The sequence below is a fragment of the Scylla paramamosain genome, chromosome 34 (assembly GCF_035594125.1).
Source record: "Scylla paramamosain isolate STU-SP2022 chromosome 34, ASM3559412v1, whole genome shotgun sequence".
Taxonomy (NCBI): domain Eukaryota; kingdom Metazoa; phylum Arthropoda; class Malacostraca; order Decapoda; family Portunidae; genus Scylla; species Scylla paramamosain.
The window spans coordinates 276,955-300,000 of NC_087184.1; the positions used below are offsets into that span (position 1 = coordinate 276,955).

The 23,046-nt window shown below is 43.1% G+C and overlaps 1 protein-coding gene across 1 annotated transcript; it reads right to left on the bottom strand.

The window, feature by feature from the left end:
- Positions 1–5,958: 5,958 nt before the first annotated feature.
- Positions 5,959–10,239, bottom strand: LOC135089985 (cytosolic Fe-S cluster assembly factor Nubp1 homolog). Its single transcript, XM_063986173.1, is given in 5 exon segments — positions 5,959–6,129; positions 8,294–8,448; positions 8,450–8,479; positions 8,864–8,974; positions 10,136–10,239. Coding segments are annotated over 5 exon segments (405 nt in total). The 5' UTR covers positions 10,226–10,239; the 3' UTR covers positions 5,959–6,110.
- Between the last annotated feature and the right edge of the window lie 12,807 nt (positions 10,240–23,046).

Here is a 23,046-nt window from a genome sequence, read left to right on the forward strand (position 1 = left end):
GGCTTAAGTACCTTTTGTGGGCCACCTCTCTATCATGTATAGCACGAGAACAAGCTGTGTTAAACCAAGGTTTAGAAGGTTTAGGACGAGAAAAAGAGTGAGGAATGTACACCTCCATGCCAGACACTATCACCTCTGTTATACGCTCAGCACACAAAGACGGGTCTCTGACACGGAAGCAGTAGTCATTCCAAGGAAAATCAGCAAAATACCTCCTCAGGTCCCCCCAACTAGCAGAGGCAAAACACCAGAGGCACCTTCGCTTAGGGGGATCCTGAGGAGGGATTGGAGTGATAGGACAAGATAAAGATATGAGATTGTGATCGGAGGAGCCCAACGGAGAAGAAAGGGTGACAGCATAAGCAGAAGGATTAGAGGTCAGGAAAAGGTCAAGAATGTTGGGCGTATCTCCAAGACAGTCAGGAATACGAGTAGGGTGTTGCACCAATTGCTTTAGGTCGTGGAGGATAGCAAAGTTGTAGGCTAGTTCACCAGGATGGTCAGTGAAGGGAGAGGAAAGCCAAAGCTGGTGGTGAACATTGAAGTCTCCAAGAATGGAGATCTCTGCAAAAGGGAAGAGGGTCAGAATGTGCTCCACTTTGGAAGTTAAGTAGTCAAAGAATTTCTTATAGTCAGAGGAGTTAGGTGAGAGGTATACAGCACAGATAAATTTAGTATGAGAGTGACTCTGTAGTCGTAGCCAGATGGTGGAAAACTCGGAAGATTCAAGAGCGTGGGCACGAGAGCAGGTTAAGTCATTGCGCACATAAACGCAGCATCCAGCTTTGGATCGAAAATGAGGATAGAGAAAGTAGGAGGGAACAGAAAAGGGGCTACTGTCAGTTGCCTCAGACACCTGAGTTTCGGTGAGGAAAAAAAGATGAAGTTTAGAAGAGGAGAGGTGGTGTTCTACAGATTGAAAATTAGATCTTAGACTGCGAATGTTGCAGAAGTTAATGAAGAAAAAGTTGAGGGGGCTGTCAAGACACTTAGGGTCGTCGACAAAAGACAGTCCGACCTGGGGACATTTATGGTCCCCTCCCCAGATGGGGACTCCGAGGCTGGTGTAGGAGTCGCCATGATTTAAAAAATTTTGAGTGAAGGGTGTGTGTGTTATTAGGTGCTTGTAGATTTGTGTGGAGGAAGAGAGTTGTCTTTAGAGGGCAGGCTGTGACTGCCCCCTTGTGTTGTGAGACACAAAGGGAAATGTTGTGAGGTCACAGCTGGGTTTAATAAGTTCACAGCACCCCCTGAACAGTGCTTTAGACGTCACTGGGAGTAATTATCGTTTCGGCAGGTGTCTACTGCCTCCTCCTGTGAGGAGGCAGTAGACTTCCTTGTATAACCAGCTCTGCATTCATTAAAAGCATTCTATATTTCTCCCTTTTCTCTTCATACTTCTTTCATGCAGTTTCATTCTACTTATGCTTATCTTCTGAAGCAGTATAATATTCAAAACACCTAACTTGTAACAGCTGTATGTCTTGCTTCTCTGTCAGCCACCAGTGCAGTATTCTTTTTTTTAATACCAGTTGGTTCACATTCCACTGTACTACCAACTTTCACCAGACTCCCCTCTATCTGTATTAAATGAAAACACTCAGTTTCAGACTCCTCATTGGCCTTCCCAAGCACCAGCAGTTTTAGCACAATGGCACAAGACGAGTAGGACATGGTGCCTCTCGACCTCGAGCTTCTGGCTGAGCTGGAGGAGGAAGCAACCTCTCACTATACTGAGGAGGATAACCAGTTTACAGAGGTATGTCTGTTGTTACACATGTGTGGTGCTTTGTTTCAGCTTTCCTTTTTTTATTGAGACATCAGCTTGATGTGTGTGCATGCTCAAGTGTGGATGCTTTGTTTCATCTGCCTCTTTTGTTAAGATATCAGCCTAGAGTAATGAAAATTACTTCACATCACTGGGATGGATATTCAGTCACAAAGGAGTATAGTTGCTGAAGCCAAGCTGATCTGCAAGTTGTGCTCTCTGCATGCTCTCCACCTCCTTCCCCTATCTTTTGAAAATATTGGTATGAAAACATAATGTATGATATCAAAGTATTAACTTTTAGAAAAAAAAATAGTTTAAAGAAATAGACCAGTTATTTACACAACTCATTCATACGCCTGTGTTTCATATCATGTCACTGACTTGCATCACGTCTCCACTGGTGAGTCAGCAGGCATGACTGCCTAACCTAGACACAATCAGTGGCCAGTGGGAGCAGCAGCAAGTGAACTGTAAGAGTTTTTAAAAAGAAAACTGGTTGTAATCCACCACCAGATCAATATGGGTGTTTGCTGCTATTGTATATTACCCATGCAAATCAGTTCACACTGTTTGATGTGTAGCTTATTTTATCTTTCCTCCAGGCAGAGAAAATTTGCACAGTTCACAGGCAGTCTCAACAAAGAAAAATAGCCAAGATAAAGCATGTGTATACACACACACACACTTTGTTGATTCATTCCATCTGTAAGCACCCCCACTCCCCCAGAGATCACATTAGAACAGAAGTTTGAGGGTTGTGGAAAGTGTGATATTTCCTGCCACAAACACTGTGTGGAGTATGTCGTCCTAAGGTTAAGTGGTGGGACTTTGGCTGACACATAGTGGCAGTTAGAGGAAAATCCCATCATTATTGGAGCAAGACAGCTGAAGGAACAGAACCCCATGATTCTTCTGGATGTCAGTGTGAGTGGCGGAGCATATCATGCTCTCCAGAAGCCTCAAACCTAGAAGCCAGGTGATGTACTGTAACTCAGTTTACTCCAGTTTGGTGGCACATTTTCTTGTATGCAGTCCTGATTTGTACCATACAGTCACTCACTGTGTAAGTCTTTGACATCACGAGAAATTTGTGCACTTGTATATGCATGCATCACAAAATGCTGCAGATGGGATGAGGTAAGTGATACTTCATAAAAAGGCATATATTTCTCAAGAAAAGTAATTAAAACCGACCCATATTGTCAATCAAAGCAAGTGGGAAGAACTTGAGTATTGCCATTTAGTAGGTATTTTTGGCATGCAGCTTCTCTGTGGTGAATACAGTGGTAAAAATAACTAACATGCTAGTTGGCCACATGCAACTCACCAATCATGTCAAGATGTGCTGGCTGGACTTCTTTTACTCTATCCTTCCACCTCCCTGTGATTCTCTTCTCCTATTACTCTATCACCTTTCACCTTACTTGTTCAGCACTTCTGTCAGCTTTTCCTGCTCTCATTCATCTTAAATCTACTCGCAAAAATTCCCTCCCTCCATTAGGTGTTGGTCAGACATCACTCTACCTTTTCCTCTCATCATTCACAGGCAATATTTTTACTGCTTCCCTGACACAGGTGGTGACAATTCTTCATCTGCTTGCATCACTCAAGTATGCTCATCATTATCCTTCTTAAATATAAATATTTCCAGTCACTAACTGTCACTGAAAGCATAGCCCTAACATTCTTCCTCCAATTTAATTTCTTTGAAGTGCACCACACAACTACACCTTAAACTACACACAGTGGAACCTCGGTTCGTGAACATTCCTATTTATGAACAAATCACTTCATGAATATTTTTTAAGAATTTTTGCCATGGTTCTTGAACAGTGTTTCTGTGTGTGAATGCACAAACACCCTGCAGACCCCCTCAGCTGGCAAGCACACACACACTGTTGTGTTTTGGCATGCCTGCCGTGAACATTGTGATTATCACACACTGGCAAGTCACCCAAGTCAGGTGCCTTCCCAGCTGTTGGAGAGGAGCTAGACCTGGATCTCCTTTACCCCATTCCACCTCTAGTAAATTGCATGCCTTCTTATTTAGCCTGCCTCTTTTTACTTTACTTTCAGGATGGTTATAAAGATGATAATAATTAGAGAGAAAAGACACCATCTCGCCTTGCACCAAACATGCACTGGCTGGAAGGAAATATTGGAGCAAGACTGTAAAGGAGGGATTTTTCTGCATAACAGTATGTGCTCTGTTGTCCAATTACATTTCACCTCATGTCCCATTGTCTGGATACCCAAAGAAAGAGTGCATCTGTTAGACAGGTTTATAAGACGTGAGGTTGTCAAGAATTCCTGGATCACAGACACAAGGTGGAATTTGGAAAGCATGTGCTGTCATGAGTAGTGCAACAATCCCCATTTTACATAGACTTTTATGCTCAAATATTTCCTTCCAGCCAACCCATGCCTGGTGCAAGGCAAGATTTTGTCTTTTCCTCTCAAATAACTCTTTCCAACCATTCTGAAAGTTGAAATAGGAAGTGGCAGACTTAATTAATTTATGAAGGCATGTGATTTAGAGATGGAGTAAGGTAAGGGCTCCCAGGTCAAACAGCTGGGAAGGCACCTGACCTTCATATCAGTGACATGATATAGCCTGATGTCCAAGAAACTTACACCTTTCTGTGGTTACTGTAACTTCATTCTTGTCAAAGAAAAAAAAAATAATAATAATAATAATAATGCAGTTTCTGAGGTTGGAATAGATTAATTGTATTTTAATTAATTAAAATGGGAAAACTTGTTTTGGTTTGTGAACTGAGGTTTCTACTGTACATAGATCCCAACAAAGTTCAGAATCCCCTGAATCCCTCCTCTCTACTCTATAGCAGCTCCTTGTCTATGAAATGACCAGTATTTGATATGTTCCAGCACTGCAAGAAGAGCCTGCCTAAGCCGCCAATACTCCCTGCTGACAGATTTGACTGCAACAGACAGTGCAGAGGCAACTTTAGGCATCAAGACTACAGGAAGGAAGGAGGCTGCAGGGATCAAGGGGAGTACAGAGGTCATGGGAATTATAGGGATCGTGGGAATTACAGGGATCACAGGTGGGAATATTCTGACCACAGGCAAGGGAGGTTTGTCAGTGACCACAGAGATCATGATGACAGCAGAAGGGATAGCGAGAAGAGGAAGTACAGGTCTGAGAAGGAGAATGATGAGTATGGAAGAAGGAATTACCAGTCCAGCAAATACTACAATGGGTGGGGGGGGGGTGTCATCCTGTTGAGTTTTGTGAATCCAGTGGCTGGTATATTTATCTTTCATCAGGGACTTCACACAAGCTTCCACACCATTAATTCTTTGAGCAGTAACCAAAGGTTACTGACATTTAATTCACATTTAAATGCCTGCCTGCCTGTCTGTTCATATCTTTCTCTCACAACGTACTCACCATTCACTTGTGAACATTTAGATTTTTAGGAAATATTTTTGAGCAAGTTCCTTCATCACAAGGCAACCATCTACTAAAAAGAAAGAAAAATGGAATATATGTTGGCATTTCCTTGATTGCTTTTGGTGTTAGTGACTTTCCAGAGTGACAATACAAGTGTTATCCTCACTACAAGTCATGCACTATATATAACATCACTGAGTATCTTTTCTCTCATTTTCATATAAATGTTTGTAACATTTTCATATAAATGTATGCTAACTTTTATGTGGACTTACTGTAAGATTTTTTAAAAGTAAAGTATTTATCCAATTTACGATTATATACTAAAAACCTCCAAGAAAAGTATTTTTCCAATTCACGATTATATACTAAACCTTCATCTCCAAGATAAGACGTGATGGTTCATAACGTGCACAGGAATGGCATCCAACAAAGTAATTGTTGCCAAAGCCTCCAGTAATCCAGAACCTTAAAAAAGTTGCAACCCTCACTTTAGTCTGAAATTTTTATACTGTATGTCTGCATAATTATCAAGTTACATCCCCTTGCAGCCTCAGCACACCAAGGCAAGGAGATACCGTGAAGGATTAGACCAAACATTAACACAGGTAAATCTTTAAACTTACACTAAATCTTAAGATGGCAAGGCAACAACTACTTTGTTGGATACTGTTGTAATATGTAGTTTTTATTCTCACCCAAACTTTCTGGCATAAATTAAGGATGAATGATGAATAAGGCTGCCACAATTTGTAAAGAAAATACTGACTGATGTTAATAATATGGATTTAAGAAGTAAATGTAAAATAAACCTCTGCATGAATAACAAGACTTTTCTATAGAATGTGTTGGTTAGTGTGGTGATGACTGCTGCTGCTGCTGCTGCTACCGCTGCAGGTCAAGTGGCTTCTTGGGACTGCGTCACAGTACTCCTTGATTTCTGAAATAAACATTGAATCATTACTACAGTGTTTAGTGCATCCACTGAAATTCCATCTACTTATGCATCAGTCTGACATTCTCCAAGAGAGGCAGCCAAGACATCTATGTAACCCTACAAGCAATGCCTTAAGGCCAACTGAAATCATTCTAACTGGGAAAAGTAAGATGTAAAGGGAGCAGGTATCCATTTATTAATTCTTCAAATCTTTTGTTCATTTCTTGTTCCTAAATAAATATCAGCTTGGCAATGGAGAAGTAATGAAAGTGAAAAGTGTTAAAAGGAAAGGGTAACATACATATCTATTCTACATTCATAATCACAAAACCTCTCAGATTTCAAACAAGAGTTCACTGCTTCACCTGCACAAAAAGTAATACAGGTGAGTGGGAGGGAAGACCAGCGAGACTTAGTGATAAAACATGGCCTTGTGCTGATTATTTAGGAAGAGACCAGAGATTAGCACACAAGAAATTAACCAAGAGGACAAAGAATATATGATTACATGAGCAGGGAAAATGGAGGATGGTGATGTGCAACAATGAAGGGAAAAAAAAACACATGTTTAGAAAGATGTATCATCTCTTCAACATTTCAAACCACTTCTATTTTACATTGCTCCTCTATTTACACTTTATCTCATTTTCCTTGACATTGTGTATGGTTCTTGTGACTACCTGCCTCATGTGAAATCATATGAAATCCTACCATCAGGGTCAAGTCTGCAGCCATTCTACTTCATTGAGTCTGGAGTCTGGACTCTGTCTGGTATAAATACCACCTCAAAAGTGCCTGCTATCTCCTCTGTGAACAAGCCAGCAGTAGGGTGTTGGGAAGTCCCACTGTAGGCAGTGCCTGGCTGAGGACTTAAGGCAGCATCACACAAGGCAAATTTCTGCAAGCATGCTGCCTGTTTTGCTGGTGAGACCAGCGACACAGCAAGTTTGGCATCACACAGGGACTGGGCTGTTATGTTGACATCTTGTAATAAATCTTTCGCTCTATTTGGCAGCTCATATAGGCTGTGCAGCACTGCCTCTACAAGCCGTGGCTGCACCCTGCTGGCCATGGTCAGTCACTCTGGGCCCCAGGGTTGAGGTGGCAACAGCGCAAGTAGGTCCTACAGCCAACATGGTGCCTAGATCCACTATAGCTCAATTAATGTGTCGAGCTTTCACACTCCAGCAAAACTTAGTGCGGGTCTCCTTCACAACACATTGTTTATCTCCCCAGCTGCAGTTGTCAAATAAGCACTGTAAGTAATTTCACAAGCACACACTGGCACATATACTTCATTTTTATAAGTTTTATAGTTGACAGTTTTACTCAAAGTACCACAATATATTTTTATTTAACATGTACAGCTTGTAGTACAGTGGTCATTTAATTTCAAATACTCCCAGCAAGTCTGGTATCACAGCCATATGCCATTCTTCCTGACAGCTCAGTTTGCCCAGCTGGCAGCAAAAATGGGCAGCATACTGGGGGAAATTTGCCCTGTGTGACACTGCCTTTAGTGTGATTAGCTGCACATACTAATATGATGCCAACCCCTACATGCTTAATGTGGGATAAGCTGGCTACAAGATTAGCCAGTCAAGATGTTTGCATGAACTAAATTCATATAATATTCTCCACAATTGTGCAAACAATTGGCACAGCATGAATGAGAGACCACTGACACGGAACACTGATTAGATTGAGTGGAGAGCATATGTAAATAGAAAATGGGACACGAGCCTGTAGGACTCTGTCTGTGGCTTGTCTGCACCTGATCTGCTCAGCTGAATGTCTCAGGCACAGGGGGCAGGGGAGGGGATGGGCCGTCATGGTGTGGTGAGGGGCAAACAAGAGGCGGTGGTGTCAGGCTCTTGTGCTGACAAACTTGAGTAAGCCTTTGCAAATGTCCCTTATGTTGGGGTAGGAGGAGGGATCCATCCTCTTCCCATTAGAGACTCAGGCACCAAGGTGAATTTGAAATTAACCTTAGGCAATGTTTTTGTGCAGTGTGTGTGTGTGTGTGTGTGTGTGTGTGTGTACACACACACACACACACACACACACACACACACACACAGTCTTTACTACCTCCTTTGTGGGGGTGGTGGCCTGGAACAAAGATTGAATTCCAGATAAAGAATCTTCCATTTAAAACAACACTTACTGTTTGCAATGTCTTTGTATGCCTGAGTGACAGCAGCATCTGGCTCGTGTCGGAATGTTGGTGCCTTCATCACATGCCTGGGCCACCCGGGGGTCCAGCGGCAGCTGGCCAAGCAGTGGCATCTCAGTATCCTCTGCCAGCTGGGGGTCACATCCCAGTAGTGGCAGGGAAGACGGCCGTCTTGGTCTGAAATTCATGGTGCATCAAGATAAGACAAGCCTGACATACTCCTCTTAAGATGGCTTACCTAATACAAGATTTGCAAGATTTCTTATTGAAAAATTTTTGTTTCATCCTGGCAGAAAAATTGTGTAATTTTTTTTTGTTCTGTTAATTTCATTTAAACTGGTTGACTTTTGTATTGCCAAAAATCTTCCATTGATAAGAAAGGTGTGGTCTGTCGCCATCAATCTTGTCCCTTTACACAACACACATGAATTCCCACCTAGCCAAGAGGTGGTCTTGGTTGCAAGGAGTCTATGATTGCTGCTGGATCCCAGCTACATCACCACCACTCTTTGCTGCTGACACACAAATGAACAGGTGAGAGGCACCACACATCTCACTCACCTTACACTTGGGGCACACAAAGGTGGTCATGTTCTCCACCAGGCCAATGATGGGAATGTTCACTTTCCTGCAGAATGTGATTTCCTTCCTCACATCCAGCAGAGCCACTTCCTGGTGAGGGAAACAAGTCACATGAAGGGAAGGTACAACTCCGCCTTCCTAACCAAAGAAACTGACATTAACGCCAGAGTCAGAGTCAAGCACTACTTTGTGCATATGAACTGAGTATGTGGACTGCTATCATTGTAGACAGAAAGGGGAACTGCATCAAGCTCAAAGATGAAGGAATTGTGTCAAGCTTGAGCTCAGCCCCAACACAGATGACCAGCATGTGGAGAGAACACTGCATGCTTTTATGAAAGTCAACTAACATTTATGCTTACTTTTAAAATTCCCACATGATAATGATGGAGGTCTTTAAGTGGTATAAGGAAAATCACAAGTGTGAAAGAAAATCCTGAAAGTCAGTAATGAGGACAGGTCAAGAAACAACAGGCTCAAACCCAATAAAGTTAGATTTGAAAGAGAGATACAAAGAAATTGGTTATCAAGTAGTGATAGATGAAAGAAACAGGCTTAGTAAAAAGGTTATTAGTGCTGAGTCATTAAGGACAAGTAAAGACAAATTTCTGGATGAGGAGGATAGGTAGAAATGGAAGGGTATATTTCATACAGGGACTGCCATGTGTGGGCTTCTTGTAGCTTCCCTCATCTCATGTTGTTATATTCTAAGCAATCCCACATCAAACACTATTAATTCTTCCCTCACACTTTCTCCACTGTACTCATTTCAAACCTCACATCAATATATTCAGTCTTACATCCACAGCTACATGCTTAAACACTACCTCGTCAATCACTTCAACATTAAAAACTACATTACTCTCCTGTCACCCAACATCTTTATACACTTACATTTCTTAAAGTAAACAAGATACATGAAATAAAAGAAATGAAAAAAACCTCACGATGATAATTCTTGATTCCACATAAAACTTAACGGACTGACAAAATCAGCAACGCTTCTCCTTTGACCATTTCCCTGGAGTGAGTGCAGGGTTGGTGTCATGTACAAGTCTCCTCCAGTTAACCATTTCTGTCCCTTTCATGTTCCTCTGTGCCTCCTATCCTTTGCTGTTCTACCACAATCTCATCCCTCCATCTCACTCTGTCTTCCCCTCAGTGGCTTTCTCCAGGCTCCTTTAATTGGCTTCTGGTCTCCTCTTCTTACAAAACCAAAGACACTAGAGGTGACCTATTTCTACTACTTACCATCTTTCTTGGGTCCCTTCCAGATGACAGCATCGTCTGCACTGTTGAGCAGGAACCCAACGGACATGACAGCCAGATTGTCAGACACATACTGAAAGGGTACACTGTCTTGTCATATATAAAGGATTTATCTGAAGTGTCTGTCATATACAAATGATCTATCTAAAGAGTACCTGTTATATACAAATGATTTAGTTGAAGAGTGTGTGCCAACAAATTATTTATGTGAAGTATTTATCCATCATATACAAATAATTATCTGAATCAAATAAAAAATAAATACAAATAAATAAAAAATAAATGAAAATAGAAAGCAGAGTTTCTTCCCAGAGTAACAAGGTAGGTAATACTTAATGTGAGGGATAATTAAGAAGAAAAAAAAAAAAAAATTTAACTACTGTAACTCTGTGGGCTGAAGTACAAGAATGCTTAAATAATAATAATAATAATAATAATAATAATAAACGGTTTATTATTTGGGCAGTTGACAAACTGAAAATGTACATAGGGGATGGGGAAAACTTAACATTAATCCTAAAGGTAAGTCTAATCTAGGAGGGAAATACTATCGATTGATGGCTCGCACCATGGTGGGAATCGCACTGAGTCTGTACTGGTCCGTGCGCGGCGCCTTCAGGGGCGTTATTTTGTTGTGGTGTCTGGTGGCACGGACAGGGCGAGGCGCGTCGGGCGGCAGCATGTTTCTGAGACGCGGATGATGCATTAGTCCCCTCCCAAACTTCTCCAGAGCCTCTCGGTGCCTGGTGGATATTCTGGACAGACTCAGGGTGGTCAGGGCTTCTTCATAGGTGGTGTATGCAGGGCCAAGGATGACCCTGCACGCCCTTTTCTGCACACTCTCTAGCTGTAGCTCTTGAGTGTGTGTGAGGGAGGAGGACCACGCTGGGGAGGCGTACATGAGTTTGGGGAGGATGAAGGTAAGGTACACCCCCCTTAACTCATCTGTCGGCGTCCCCAGCGACCTGAGTCTGCGCAGCATGTACAGCCTGTAGGTAGCTGATCTCACGGTGCTGGCGACATGCTGCTTCCAGGTCAGCTGGTCGTCCACCGTGACTCCGAGAAGCTTGGCACATCGGACCACCTGGAGGGGGTGAGGGCCCACTGTGAGCCGGGGAGGGGGCACTGGTACAGAGGAGGTACAGAAATGCATCACCACAGTTTTGCTGTGGTTGATGGTCATCCTGCTCTCCTCTGTCCACGTCTGCAGTCGCTCCAGAATTGCTTGCAGTGGTGAGTAGTCCGGGTTCTTGGTGGAAACTGGGACGCCCACGGTGCAGTCGTCCACATACTTCCAGCGATGGGGGGTGTCGGTGAGGGCGTCGTTGATGAGGAGGAGGAAGCATAGAGGACCCATCTTGGTCCCCTGGGGGACTCCACATGTCAGCTGTTGGAAATTAGAGACAGAGCCCTGATAGCGAACGGCCTGATGTCTCCCTGTGAGGAAGTCGGCTAGCCACGCTATCAGATTAGGAGGGAGACCCAGACTTACTGCCTTGCTGATGACAACAGTGTGATCAACAAGATCAAAGGCTTTTTTGAAGTCCACAAAAGCAACAGCTAGAGAGGTGTTTCGCTTGTCCAGGTGGCTGTGGATGAATTCAAGGAAGCTGGTCAGGTAATGTGAGGTGGAGGTGGCTTTAATATTTCCGAATTGTCTGATATCCACGGTGTTACAAATTTTGGTGTATGCCCAGTCATATACAAAATCTTCACAAATAAGGCTAGGGATGGGGGTGATAGAGACTGGCCTGAGGTCATTGAGTGACTGAGGACTGGAAGTTTTGGGGATGGGTGTGACGTAAGATGTCTTCCAGTCCGTGGGGCAAGAGTGTTGGGAGAGTGAGGCGTTTATTATGGAGCATAGCGGTGTTGCTAGCTCTACAGCAAATTCCTTGTAAATTTTTATAGGAAGGTCAGTGGGTGTGGTGGATCTTGGTTTAAATTTAAGTATTCTCTTAAAAACATCCATCGCCTGGACAGTGTGTGGAGGGGAGGGAGCGGGCAGATAGGCAGGAAGCGGAGTGGTGTGGAGGGGAGGAAAGGTTTGACAGATAGCAGCAAAGTGATTGTTCATCTCCTGAGCCGCGAGATTAGCAGGAAGGTGTGAGGTGCAAGGAAGAGATGAAGTGTGCTTTTGTAAGCCACACAAAGCTTTGATCTTAGCGTACCACTGTCTGTTGTTGGTCAGCTTGAGGTGGTGTATCTTGTCTCGGTAATAGTTTGCCTTTGCATTCTTAATCTCCCTGATTACTCTGTTTCTTAGTTTCCTGTAAAGGACCGGGCAGGAGTGGAACGCCCAGGTCCGCTGACGCATGAGTCTTTTAATGCGGGGTGTCATCCAGGGAGCATCAGACGGGTGCGTTGTGACGCTCTTGGCTGGGAAGTAGTGGTGGAAGGCTGCTGTGGTAGTGGCGACGTAATTTTGCCATTTTACGTGGACGTCCTCCTCATCCAGCACCTCGGTCCACGGGTGTTGTGTCACCCACTGCCCAAACTCCCTCATGGCTGAGTCAGGCATGGGGCGGTGGGTCCTGGTGACAGCTGACCGGGGGGTCGAGGTGGTGGGTGTGGGTGACCACAGTATGGAGAGGTGGGTGCTCCGTCCCATGGGAGGCAGCGGCTTGGGTGGCGAGTACTGCTGGCCCAGGTCTGTGAGTATAAGGTTGAGGATGGCTTGCTGGTGGGTGGGGAAGTCCACGACCTGGGTGAGGTGGAGCTGGTGTAGGATATCGTTGATATCTAATCTGTTAAAGTCCCCACAGATGACCAGCTTGGCAGCAGGATACCTCACCCTCAGGGCATCAGCAGTGTTGATGATGTGAGCGGTGAGCAACTGTGCAGTGGCGGCTCGAGGGGGGTGGTAGACGACGCAGACTATGATGGAGGCCGTGTTGCTGGGATGGGAGGGGGGCGTGACTCTCACCCACAGGGCCTCCACACCGGCAGGAATATCGACAGGGAGGTGTGAGGGGCTGAGGGCAGAGCGGCAGAAAACGACCACTCCCCCCCCCCCTGCGCCCTGACCTGAGGTGATGGTAGAGCCGGTAGTCCTGCATCGTGCACACCTCAGGAACAATCTGCCACGCCTCAGTAACCGCCACAATGTCCGCACAAGTAGATCTCACCGTCACAATCACTTCGTCCATCTTGTTGGCCAGAGACGTTGCATTAAATAAGAGGAGTGAGGGAAGACTATACCACGTTCTCGGCACCTCAAAGTGTTTGTATTCCCTCTTCTCCACCCTGCGGTCGTCTCTGGCACTGGAGGTCACTACCTTGATGGGACGCACCACACTTTTGCCTCCTCTCGATCCTCGGTTTCGAAATAGTTTTAGGGACTTAAGGCACTGTATCACGTTGGGTGGCGGGTACCCAGATCCTCGTCTACGACGCATGAGACAGCATTTCTGGTGCACAACTACAGGGAAAAATAACGGGAGCATTTTGTTCACACCACAGAATACTATTGGGAAAACTCTAACCTGGTTTAAGAAATTTATAAAAAGGGGGGAAAAAAAAAGGAAACAGCATTTCTGGTTCACAACTACAGGGAAATAACAGGAGCATTTGTTCACACCACAGTGTACTATTGGGAAAACTCTAACCTGGTTTAAGAAATTTATAAGAAGGGAAAAAAAGGAAAAAGGAAAACTGGGAAACTATTTTGACATGATGGAAGTGTTAAATCTTCAAGTAAAAAAAAATAAAACAAAATAAATAAATAAAAAAAATAAATAAAAAGGACTGACTGACACACACACACACACACACACACACACACACACACACACACACACACACACAAACACACACACACACACACTTTTACACTAATACCATTGAAGCTTATCCCAGGTTATCAGATTTTCCTCAACAGTACAAAACCTAACATAGGAACCTGGAAGTTGCCACCTACCACAGGGGACCAGCCAGCACCTGAAGAGTGGACCTTCTCCTCTGCTGTCCCCAACACCCGCGGCTGAGACGGCCCACAGATGTCAATGTCAAGGAACCCCACCTGCCAGGGAGACAATGGAGGGGCAATGTTACCACAGGAAGGATGACCGGGAAGACTGAACAACTCACACGATCCTTATACAGGGTGTCCTTGAGTTACACTTGTCCACTTGTTGAGTGACATGCAGGATGTATTGTTAGTATGAAGCTGTTGACAAGTAAGATCATTGTATTTAATGCATTGGGAAGAATAATAATGCAATGTGGCAAAGGTATGGCTATATTGGAAGTGAGTGAGCCATAAGTAGCTGCATTTTCTATTGTACTTTTGTTAAGGTGATCTGTTTTCTGTTTCATCAGATGAGAAGCAATGAGACAAGCAGCAGCACTGGCTGTGCTTCAGTGCAGTTTTGCCAGTGTTACTGCAGTTAAAAGACATTTGTGGGTGACATTACAACAGTGGTGAGCTCTGTTCCTGGGCTGCATCATAAACATTATTTTGGCGTGTCAGAACCATCCTAAGTAAGCAGTGAACCTGACACACACTTCCTTCCTCAGTCTATTGCCACATGATGAAGCATCCCTTCACTACACTCACCAGTTCACTAATTCTTTGTATGGTTTTAACTTTTATTTCATTTAGAAAAAGACTGTTTGGTGCAGTATGTGTGTGTGGTGTACTATAAAAAGTAAGTGAGCATATTGGAGGGCATGCTGCTACCCCCACTGTAAGTGTACTACTGGAAAAAAAAAAAAAAAAAAAAAAAAAATTATATATATATATATATATATATATATATATATATATATATATATATATATATATATATATATATATATATATATATATATATATATATATATATATATATATATATATATATATATATATATATATATATATATATATATATATATATATAAAATTAAAAAAATGAGCAAAGCAAAATGCACGTAATTATGAAATGGGTGAAGTGAAGATTGCCATGAACTGAGGACTCCCTGTGTTGGCCCATATTCAGGAACCCTGGTCTCACCACTACTACTTTCCAAGGCCACAAAGATGATAAGCTGGGTTCTCAAGAGTGGTTTTCCTATTAGTAGATTTGTTAATCTGTCACTTGAACCATAAAGACACACTTAAAAACCTGTATCGCTCCAAGCAGAGCTCTTGGAAAGTAATGGGGCACACAAATATTTAAGAATATAGTTCATGAGTCAAGGTCAACTCACTTCACTGCTAACTAACTGTTTCATTTAGTTTTTTTTTGGTATTTTTTTATTTATTTATTTATTTTTTTTTTTTTTTAACTAACTTACCACTTGTAATAAATTTTAATGCTTTATTTTTACAGTCAATGAATATTTATTTTTTTGGGTAGTTTTCTAGTTTTACTTTTTATGTCAGTCACTTACAATGTCTAAACTACATTTTATACAGATGTATTCTTATTTACATACAAACATGTGTTCAGTGTTTGATGCACAGCCATGCAACACTCAATAAAAAGTTCTCTCTCAATCTGTCATGATGCTCAGTACAGTGGGCAGCTAACCTCACTGACACCAGAGAGCATCACTGCACTGCTCACTAAGCAAAGGAGGGCTGCGTTCAGACCTGTCCCGTCCCACAAGAGGCTCTGACCAAAGGAGAAGAAGAAGAAGAAGAAGAGAGAGAGAGAGAGAGAGAGAGAGAGAGAGAGAGAGAGAGAGAGAGAGAGAGAGAGAGAGAGAGAGAGAGAGAGAGAGAGAGAGAGAGAGAGAGAGAGAGAGAGAGAGAGAGAGAGAGAGAGAGAGAGAGAGAGAGAGAGAGAGAGAGAGAGAGAGAGAGAGAGAGAGAGAGACTAAAGGTGCCAGTCCCTAAAAGGAACAAAAATATCCAAAATCAATTGGAGAGATCTCTTTAAGCCTCCCTCTTGAGAGATTTCAAGTCACAGGCAAGAGGGAATGCAGCAGCAAGCAGGAGTTTGAGTTTACAATTAACAGTTACTACAGTATATCCATGGGTTACTGCATTTCATCACTTTCACCATCCTACATTTCAATTCCTCTCTTACAAAGCACAGCAAATCTTTGATACACTAATTCTTCTCGCTGTCCACTCTGCTCACACCACAGGCATCCCTTCAGTAACTCATTTCTACTGTTTCAATCCTACTTCAATAACTTTTCATCTATATTCAATAAAATAAATAAATAATAGCAACCACTCTGCACTAAATAAATTTCAAAACTAACACCAGCTCACATCCTGATCACTCAACTAATCAGCACTAACATGAGACACCGTCAGTGTGACACAAACAACAGTGAGTGGAAGGGTGACATGGAGTGTGGCAGTGCAGCTCACCTCCTTGGAGTCATCGAGGGCCAAGGTAAGGCCCAGCATGGCACTCACAGTGGACTTGCCCAAGCCTCCCTTGCCAGACAGCACCAGCACCTTGTTCTTGACGGATGCCAGGCGCTCCCTCACCACCACCAGGTCTGTGCACCATATGCCATCATTATGATTTTTTATTTTTACTTTCATTTTATTTATTTATTTTTCTATACAAGAGGGGCACTGGCCAAGGGCAACAAAAAGAGCAAAGGAGAAAGTCTATTGATGTGTCAGTCCCAAAAGAAGTGTCAAAAATGTCATCCAATATTGGAGGATGTGTCATGAAGCCTCCCTCTTGAAAGAGCTCAAGTCATAGGAAAGAGTAAATACAGAAGTAGGGAGTTCCTGATTTTACCAGAGAAAGTGATTAATTATTTAGAATACTAGTTAACTCTTACATTAGAGAGGTGGACAGAATAGGGGTGAGAGAAAGAAGAAAGTCTAGTGCTGCGAGGCCATGGGAGGAGGGGAGGCATACAGTTAGCAAGATCAGAAGAGCAGTCAGTGTGAAAAATGTGGTAGAGGATAGCAAGAGATGCAATAATGTGCCAATGAGAGAGAGGCTGAAGACAGTCAGTTAGGGGTGAGTAGTTGATAAGATGAAATGCTTTTGACACTAAACAAAAATTAGCAACTGTTGTGTATTGAAGCATCTCACTCATGTTATCAATAAGGTGTACTGAAGCATTTCATCAGATGTATCAGTGAAGCGTTTCACCAAAGGGGTTCAGAACCTCCTGGCCAGACACGAACCTTACACAGGGGAGTGAATACCTTTGTAGGCAAGACTTGAGTGGGAGTAAAAACAGTGAGCACTTACTCTCTTCCACCTCACACAGTCCCTCCACACTAAAGCAACCAAGGCATAGTACATTTCATGGCTATAAATCAAATAAAAACTAATATACATACTAGTTAAGCTTGCAATAAAACCTGTGCAAAGACCAAGCATAAGATATCACAGGAAATCATTGCCAAACAGCTTTTTTTCATCCAAGTCTCTTAGTACTGGTATAACAAGAAGCAATGGATGTGATACAGAGTGTTGTAGGACAGCCTGAGGATAGGTAAAAAGAGTGGTTTGGTGCCCCAGGAGTGTTGCATGAACATGTCTGATACACCCAGTGAGCCAACTTACTTATGGCATACACAAAGATATGAAATAAAAAGTTTGTCCAGCAATCCAGCCGTCTATAAGTGTGTGATGCCCACTCCTAAAAACTTCCCCCACAGGACAAGAATGGCAGTGTCCATTGATTCCTGTCCTTGAATGCTCTAATCCTCACCTTATCTCCCCTCCCACACTCCAGCAAGACAGAGCTCTCCACAGCAAGGCTTCCATACATCAAGTCCACAGGCTGACTCATACCAGGTACAGCATCAGGACTCACTTCAAAACTTTCTACACTAAGCAAGACTCACCATTTTCTACAGTAGGCAAGGTTTCAACAACAAAATTCAAATCATAAAACATCCAGACAGAGGAGAGCCACAGGAAGGTGAAAGTAAAGCATAAAGAAGTATGTATGAGTGAGTGAGACAGTTGCCAGTGAGGACAGAAGCCTTCAAACAGCCTTGAGGGAGTGACTGGGTGGAGGGAGGTGGAGACTCTTCTGCCGTGGCTGCCCCTCCTGCAGGATGCGCTTATGATGCAGTTAACTTTAAGTGAATGCAGGAACAGAAATACACTAGAGAGGAAAAAAAAGAGATGAGAAAGACTGAGAAACAAATGGAACACAAACCATAAAGAGAAATGAAAAGAAAAAATACAAGAGTAAAATAAGAAACAAACAAAAGAAAGAAGGAGAAATATATTAGCAGGACAGAGGCACCAGTACAGGACACACACTGCACATAACAAAGCTGCCATTACAGATTACACCCAACATTACACTCAACATGGGCAGCTGAGTTCCTGGAAACTAGACACACTAATCTTATAACACTTCCACCAATCAAACCCAACTCAGCCATCACTCATAAGAACAAAAGAACACAAGGGAAACGGCAGGAAGCCATCAGGCCTACAAGTGGGAGTCCCTGTACGAAACATACCTACCTATTTCCACCATTCTCATCAAAAAATTTGTCTAATCTTTTAAAACTTGCTATTTGATTCATCCACTACTCTATCTAATAACCAATTTCTTCCTATCACTTTTCACTGATCATTCTCATCTATACATTTGTCTAATCTTGTTTCATAGCTCCCTAATGACTCAGCACTAACAACCTGGTCACAGATTCTATTCCATCTGTTCACCACTCTATTGAGAACCTATTTCTTCCTCACTGTTTAAAAGCAGCATTAATGTACACAATTCTTTGCCTCAAGCCCCAGGTGTGTGTGTGTGTGTGTGTGTGTGTGTGTGTGTGTGTGTGTGTGTGTGTGTGTGTGTGTGTGTGTGTGTGTGTGTGTGTGTGTGTGTGTGTGTGTGGTGTGTGTGTGTTGTTGAGGGTCTGGCCAAGGGTAACAGAAACTAAAGGCGTCAGATCCTGAAGGAGACAGTGAAAGCAGTCCAAAATTACCTGGAGAAATGTCTTGAAGCTTCACTCCCTCTCAAAGAAGTTAAAGTCACAGACAGGAGTAAATAGAGAAGAAACAGGGAGTTCCAGAATTTACCAGTGAAGCTTGCCAGTGTGAGTCCAAAGTGAGGCAGAGGATATGTTCACTGCTGTACAACTTTTCCACTGGTCATCTACACAACTTTTTAAACAATTTCTTGAATAATTGTGTAGCTTAAAAACAATATAACGTGCTATTCTTTGTCTACTTTCTGTGCATCCAGTAAGCAGTTTTCTCGTGCTCTGAATGTTAACAAGGGACAGTCAATACATTGGAAGTGTTCCCAACATAGCACCTGTCACTATGTTACTGGGTACACCCTGAAAAGTTTTGTTCATGATACAACACAAATTTGCAACTTCATAATCAACTTTGAAAGCCTACATGGTAATAATGCAATTAAAAAAGTAAGTGAAGGAAGGAATAACTTCCTACCATTACCAAAAAGATCAAGCTACTGTTCACTTTCAACCAGTGACAACAGTGTGGACAACATGAAGGATATCAAGAATATCAAGCCAGGTAAACTCTGGAACTCCCTACCTGCTTCTGTATTTCCTCTTTTGACTTGAATTATTTAAAAATGGAAGTTTTAAGATGGTTCAAATTTTGGATGATCCTTTTTTGAGTGTACTCTATAAGGACTAGCACCTTGAGTGAGCCTTTCTATAACTTTTGCTGCCCTATGCCAGTGCCCCTCTTACATGAAAGAAAAAAATGAGGGAAAAAATAATCTGCATCATAAAGGCAATCCTTGAGTGTGATGACTAAGCAGGGCAAAGCAGAGACCAGTGGTGGGAAAGTTCATGTTGAGGCCAAGTAAGCATGGCACACTCTCATATCTCACTCCTGGTGGCATGACTCTGGCCTCTGGCACAAATAAACAATCTTTCTGACAAGCAGACGTCCACTAGGGGATGACGGGACTAAGAGAATGAATGATGTGTCTATGAATGTGCGTTGCTTTGTCAGGGACATCTCATGTGGAATTGCTGGTTTGGTATATAGATAAAAATAGACAGATGTATTAGATGTATGTTAAGACAAGTGTTGGGTCTTGGTGTGAATGTGTGGGGCCAGCTGTACTATGACTTAGCTCCTGGTGTAGTAGGCGGGTCCATGAGACTGTCCCTCTCCACCAGGGGAAGACAGCTCAAAGAGTGTGAATGATGTGTGTTTGTGAATGTGTGGTGCTTTGTCTGTGCCAACCCATGTCACTGCTGGCCTGCTAAATGGATGCAGAGATAGATATTTATTCTTAACATATGGCCATACATACTTCCCCCCTCAGTGTTAGTACTCACATTCTTGGCAAAGGTTCCTAGGATATCCTCAATGTCTCTCTTGAACTTCCTCTCCATGTCCCTCATGAACTACTCCATCTGGGAGAATGGCTTCCGCCAAAAGGGGCCACGGTGGATCAGCCTCACCTGGCTCGGGTGAACCATGGGAAGCACCAAGGCCCTCCTGCTGCCGGGCTGGGTCGGTGCCGCCCTCACCTGGGGAGCTGCTCGTCCCACTATGAGGAAAGACACCATGGCTGCTGCTGCTGCTGCCTGCCGATGGGGAGGACAGCTGTTACGGTTACATTATACTGCCACACCTCTGGGAAGATGCTCCTTACCTAAACATTACAAGAGCACACAACTTTTTTGGTCTAAAGGGTAACTTTTCTTGTTCCCTACTTGAAAGAGTGGAAGTTGGTTGGTTGGATGTATCTACTGGTACACAAGCTCACCAACCCACAACTCTACCCAGTCACCAACACGTTTAACATGCCTACGAAAGATACAATTGTACAACTTGAAAAAAATGAAATAAAATAACCAAGAAGAACACTAGGGCCTCATCCTAGGAATCATCTATGTCTATGAAGAGTTATCTTCGATAAAAGACAAGTCAAGGATGAGTTCCTTTGCAATGATGAAGAGATCTAGGCAGAGGTGAATCAAGGATACAGAGTTCCCTTAATTGCCATGACGCAATCAGGGCTGAGGTGGATCAAGGATGAAGAGTTCCCTTGCAATGACGCAGAGATTAAGAACTGAAAGAAATCACGGTAATTCTTAAGAAATACACCTCCACACATATCTTATTAATCTTTTCCCCTCTCCCCCAACAAGCTTGGGGGCACGTGGGGAATCGGGGGTTTTGGGGGGGACATAAAAGACCGATAAATGGACTTTGAAAATCTAGGGAAATTTCCCTAGAATAAAAAAATTTGGGGTAAAATTTAAGTTTTAACCAATATGCCAGAATAATTATATACCTAACCTAACTAAGGGGGCTGCACCCCCCCTGGACCTCCCCTAAGGTTACTAACCTAACCTGTGCTTTTAACCTAACCTAACATAACCTAACCTAACCTGGGGGCTGCGCCCCCTCCTGGACCCCCCCTGTTATCCAGGGGAGCTGCGCCCCCCCTGGACCCCCCCTAAGGTCACTAACCTAACCTATGCTTTTAACCTAACCTAACCTATGCTTTTCAACCTAACCTAACATAACCTAACATAACCTGGGGGCTGCGCCCCCTCCTGGACCCCCCCCTGCTATCCAAGGGAGCTGCGCCCCCCCTGGACCCCCCCTAAGGTTACTAACCTAAACCAACGCACGACCGCACGCAGTGTAACTTCAGCACGGACAGGTAAGCAGGACGGATCTCGGGAATACTGGAGAAACTTTAACATTGTATTGTAACCTTAATATCAAGGAGCGATCAGTAAAACCTTTACAGACATGTAGCTATACTACTTACACTTCTTGAAAGCACACCTTACTGAAAATAATCTTGGGTGCGTTGTTCTTAAGATTTTCCGAAATCACGGTAATAAGTTGTAGTGTAGTGACGCACAGATCAAGGTAAGAATGAAATCAAGGTGGTAATGGTTCCCTTGCTGTGACGCTGATCACGGTAAAACAAAGCAGGGAAAGAAACTCCCTTGCAGTGACACAAATATCAAGGTAAGAAGCAGACCAAGGCAATAAGCCTCTTTGCAATGACACGCAAACCAAGGCAACAAACAATCACAGACAATCCTTATGGCTAGGCGGTGATGGTGGTGGCGGCGAGTCTCCTACCACTCCTCACATTTCCCCACACACGGCCTGACAACTCACGTGCAGCTCAACACATCAAAGCAAGACCCCTCACGTACCTAGAGCGACGTGCCTGCAGGGGAGTAGAGGCTGAGAAAGGCTGTGATGCCCCGAGAAAGGCGATGCTACGTTACTCGCATGCGCCGTCAGTTGAAATCTGTATCTGCCTTCAGTCTGGTCTCCTCTATTCGTCTCTCTCATCTCTGGCCTTGACTTCGGCTTAATTATTTCACTGTTATAGTCGTTCTTTGTTAGCATTTATAGCTTTGCAAATTGTTGTTAGCGTGGGTGTACTGGTATATAAGGGAATATAAGGTTATATATGTTTTCTAAGGTACATAACTGTTTATGAGACTAATTTAATATTTTTTTTTCCAAAAAGTTCTAGATAGTTATGGGAGACTCTGTCAAGCAGGATTAGTTATCATTACTAACTCTTCATGAGTCATTTATGGATTTAGATTTGTATTACGCTCATCAGATACCAACTTTGTTAATGCTAGTATACGTGCGTACATCCAGCTTCCAACACTGACTTCGCCTCCACACCTTCACATTTCCCTGATTCTTAACGTACTTTAATCAAATATTTTATGTATTAGGGATTAATAAAACATATATTACGGCGTTCTTACTAAATACATCAGTGAAACAAGGTGCAGTAAGGTATGATATCAATAAAAGTAGGTGTCTGAGCGCTCTATCCGAACACAGGTACAGGTCAGCGCCTCTGGAATGTTCTGCCTCCATATCATGAAACCCTTCATTCTTCCATAAGCTTTATCGTCAAAGGACTACAGAAATGATTTAGTCAGGTACAGGAGATACAACAAGGGTGATACTAGCGAAGTCTTCAGAGTCAGTAATCAGTATTGGACAAGTAAATTAAGA